Source organism: Frankliniella occidentalis, unplaced genomic scaffold (genome assembly GCF_000697945.3).
Source record: "Frankliniella occidentalis isolate FOCC.00 unplaced genomic scaffold, Focc_3.1 Scaffold860, whole genome shotgun sequence".
NCBI lineage: Eukaryota > Metazoa > Arthropoda > Insecta > Thysanoptera > Thripidae > Frankliniella > Frankliniella occidentalis.
This window is the reverse complement of record NW_026267968.1, coordinates 42,737-46,150: the sequence shown is the minus strand read 5'-3', so window position 1 is coordinate 46,150 and position 3,414 is coordinate 42,737. Positions and strand designations below refer to the sequence as shown.

Sequence of the window (3,414 nt, the reverse complement as noted above, 5' to 3'; positions counted from 1 at the left end):
GACTCAGCAAAGTAGGAGGTTGCGGATTAGATCCGAAATGTGCACAATCTTTCATTATTTTCGTGTTGTCATCGGTCCCTCTGAGCCTTTCGCGGGTTCGGCATCACGCCAAACGCTAAGCCATAGACGTACCTACGTAAACATAAGCATCGCCGTCTAGCGACCACTGCTTACTCTGTTTCTTTTACGTTTCAGTCTCAGCAGCACAGCCGTGCGTCTGCCCGCATCACCGAATCGCCCGAACTACCCAGATGTCTTATGAATCGTCCCAATCCGCTTGGTGAACATGGTGAACTGAGCAACTTCCGGTAAAACTTGTCGTATATCGTGAGCCACCACTCGACTGTTTGAAAGTTTGATACTTTCCACAGTGAGTCCCAATATTTTCTATATGTTTCTACCGCATCTCTCTGTTGTTATCCACTGCTGATTAAAACGCCGTTAAGATAACCGAGCTCCGATTTGCATTCTTTATTGTGTCATACCCACGACGACCACCAACAGAAACCAGTTTCGCGAGAGCCGCCTCGTGGGTAACTGGCGTTGGGATGACCTGATTTACAACAGCGGCGACCTTGGCCATGGCTGCGGTGCCGCGGGGTGCGGGGCGCGGGGGCTCTGGACCGTATCAGGGGCTCGACAATGTCACGGAGGCCTCCTTCTTCTTGTGCTCACGGGGGCGTCGGCCCCGGCTCTACGCCTGGCTCCGGGGAGCTCGTCGATGCCGTCGGCGTGCTGCTGGGGACGGGCGGGACGGGCTCCGGTGGCCGTCCCAGCAGCAGGCCTAGGTTCCTCCCGCGGACGCGCAGCTCCTGGAGCTCCCGCAGCTCCCGGAGGACGTGTGCCCGGGCGAGCAGGTCGCCGTCAGTGCTGGAAGAGCCGGCCGACGAGGAGTCCCAGGAGGAGTCCGAGTAGCCCAGAGGGGTGTACTGCCGGCAGAGCAGAGTGCGCGGCGTACGATGAGAAACTGCTCACTTTAACATGTTTACGACGGTGGCAGTCCAGCGTTAAGAACCTCGTTGGAGGCGACCAACGCCGATAATTTGACGGCACTTTTGTCCTGTGCTGCCGCTGCTTGGTAGAGGGAAAAGGAAGAGAACGAAAAAGTAGACAAGGTGATGACTGCAACCTTGGTTGCGATTGGGCCACTCTGGCTGCTGTCACGGCACGGACACGGCACGGGCACGTCCGTCAGCTCGTCCGTCAGCTCGTCCGTCAGCGACGGATGTCACGCATCGCGCCCCAGGCAATAACGTAGGCAACCCGCATGAAAACCACCGTCTTCTTGTCATTACGTCGAGTTTCGTTCCACACCCCAGAGAGTGATTGGAGGGAGGGGGGGGGGAGTGGCGAAACCACGCGCTGGTGTTGACGAAAGCATGACTCATCGACCATCGACTGGGCTCCTCTCCGTGTCCTGACCCTAGTCAATGCACACGCGCCCGGATCAGGCTCCCGGGTGCCCTGGGGGGAATCACCTCGCTGTCCAGGGAGGGCACGTCAAGGTCGAAGAGGAGGTCGGGGAGCTGCAGGTCTACGGTGGCGGGCGGCCCCCGCAGCCAGCGCATCCACGTCTCCCCGACGGACACCTTGAGCACCATGTCGACCAGCACGAGCAGGTTGACGAGGGGCTCCACCACCACCGAGGCCAGCACCACCAGCTGCACGAAGTAGTGCATGGAGACCTGCTGAAAAAAAGTAAAATAATAAGAGGGAGGGAGTCAGGGTCAGTTACGTGCTTTTTGATTTCAACTGTCATTAATCCCCACAGGAGTTGAAAGAGATTAATTAAACGGCACAAGGTTCGACGGCGCGGAACAAGCTGCTGCTGGTGCGTGGACCAATAGTGGGGGAAGGCGAAAGGCATGCAAACCATGCGTCTTACGAACTGAACCCCTCGGCGACCAATCGGCATCGGCCTCGAGGAAACTGTCGACCGCTCGCGTGCATTCGATACCTTGTACGGAAACGGCTCGCCGTCGCTACAACTTTTATTAGCTTTCCTAACAGCAGCGGAAGAAAATCATAAGACAACGTAAAAAAACCCACAAAAAACAGCCTTTTCCATAATCATCGTACCACGGACAAAAAATACCTCCCACCGTTGACCGCCAAAATCATTTAACATTATCCCCACTCCCCATTTCTGAGCCCCCAAATTTTTTTCGGCATGCGGCGTGCGGCTAATGAGGAGCGGGTATGCGGGAGCACAGTACCGGCCCGCGGCCCCGCGGCCCCGGCCCCTCACTGGGGCAGCGATCCTCCGCGCGTCTTCAACCCAACACGTCCAAGAAAAGACAAGATTAAGCTCTTCTAGGGATTTCTTTGCTTATACAGAGCCTTCCCTCAATGTTGTTTTAGCTCTCACTCCGGCCATCTAGAGCTAGTACACAATTGTACGCGTTCCGTTCATCAACCCGTCACAGCGTTTTCAGGAAATGTCAGTGGCTTTGGGGTTGTTCAGAAAGTACGCCATTTTTTCCTCAGATTCATTCGGCGAATTGCAAGGGCTGGGCGCCTGCGGGACTCGGGATAGGCCATCCCGCAGCACACGCATGCACTGCAGGCAAGATGTTGCCTATCTACCAGGCGCCATGACAGCTCGTCTAGCCTGGACTTGGGAGACTGGCGTACTTTCTGGATGATCCCTGGAGAGGAGGGGATCAGGTCTCTAGAGGGTTCCTCCTTACCTTGACCGAACTCCTAGGTGGCCCGATGGTCAGGGTGGGGCGTCCCTCTCCCTAACTGACCCTCCCCTAGTGGACGCGGGTCGGAACGAGTGTTGCCACTGAGCTCGTCTCTTTGCGAGGAGAGACGGCATGAAAAGTCAATAGAGCCACGGATTGATAAGAGTATTGTATTGAAATAGGACTTACACTTGGCACCGCTTACTAGCTGGCGTGGTTTCCATGACTGCACCCCAAGACTGTGTTGGCAATCCGAAATGCGTACTTAATTTATGACTAAAATTGTAAAAATTAAAGAAATGCTTCCGCTGGCCTGTCCTGCCTCTCGGGGATGTATAGGATGTATCATGCAGTGTTGTGTAGACTATTTGAAGGATATATACTCAGATTGGCCAAGTTAGGGAGCGTGATTAATTATATTATTTATTAGTGCTAGAACATGTTCCGGTACACTAACATACAGTAAACTATACCGACACATCACAATCGTGGCGGGGCCGTCGCGCGGACACTGCGATGCAAGAGCAGTCCTATAAGGGTAGATCCTGACAGGTGTGTGTGTGGGGGGGGGGGGGCTCTCCCGTGACTGGGCTGGCCGGCAGTCCTAGCCGACGAACTGATTCCTATCTGGCGTTTTGGGAGCCTCTTAGCCTTTGCTGCATTGTGCTGTCAGCACAGCTCTCATTGGTGCGTGCTCCCAACGCGCTAATTCAAATGAGGTGTTTGG

General features: G+C 55.2%; 1 protein-coding gene across 1 annotated transcript; it reads right to left on the bottom strand.

Annotated features, from left to right (window-relative positions):
* Window positions 1-421: 421 nt before the first annotated feature.
* Window positions 422-2,130, bottom strand: LOC113208924 (uncharacterized). The gene is made up of 2 exons (XM_026426179.2): window positions 1,479-2,130; window positions 422-929 (listed from the first exon to the last, which is right to left on the bottom strand). The coding sequence occupies exons 1-2, from the start codon at window positions 1,677-1,679 to the stop codon at window positions 672-674; spliced, it is 459 nt and encodes a 152-aa protein (XP_026281964.1). The 5' UTR covers window positions 1,680-2,130; the 3' UTR covers window positions 422-671.
* Between the last annotated feature and the right edge of the window lie 1,284 nt (window positions 2,131-3,414).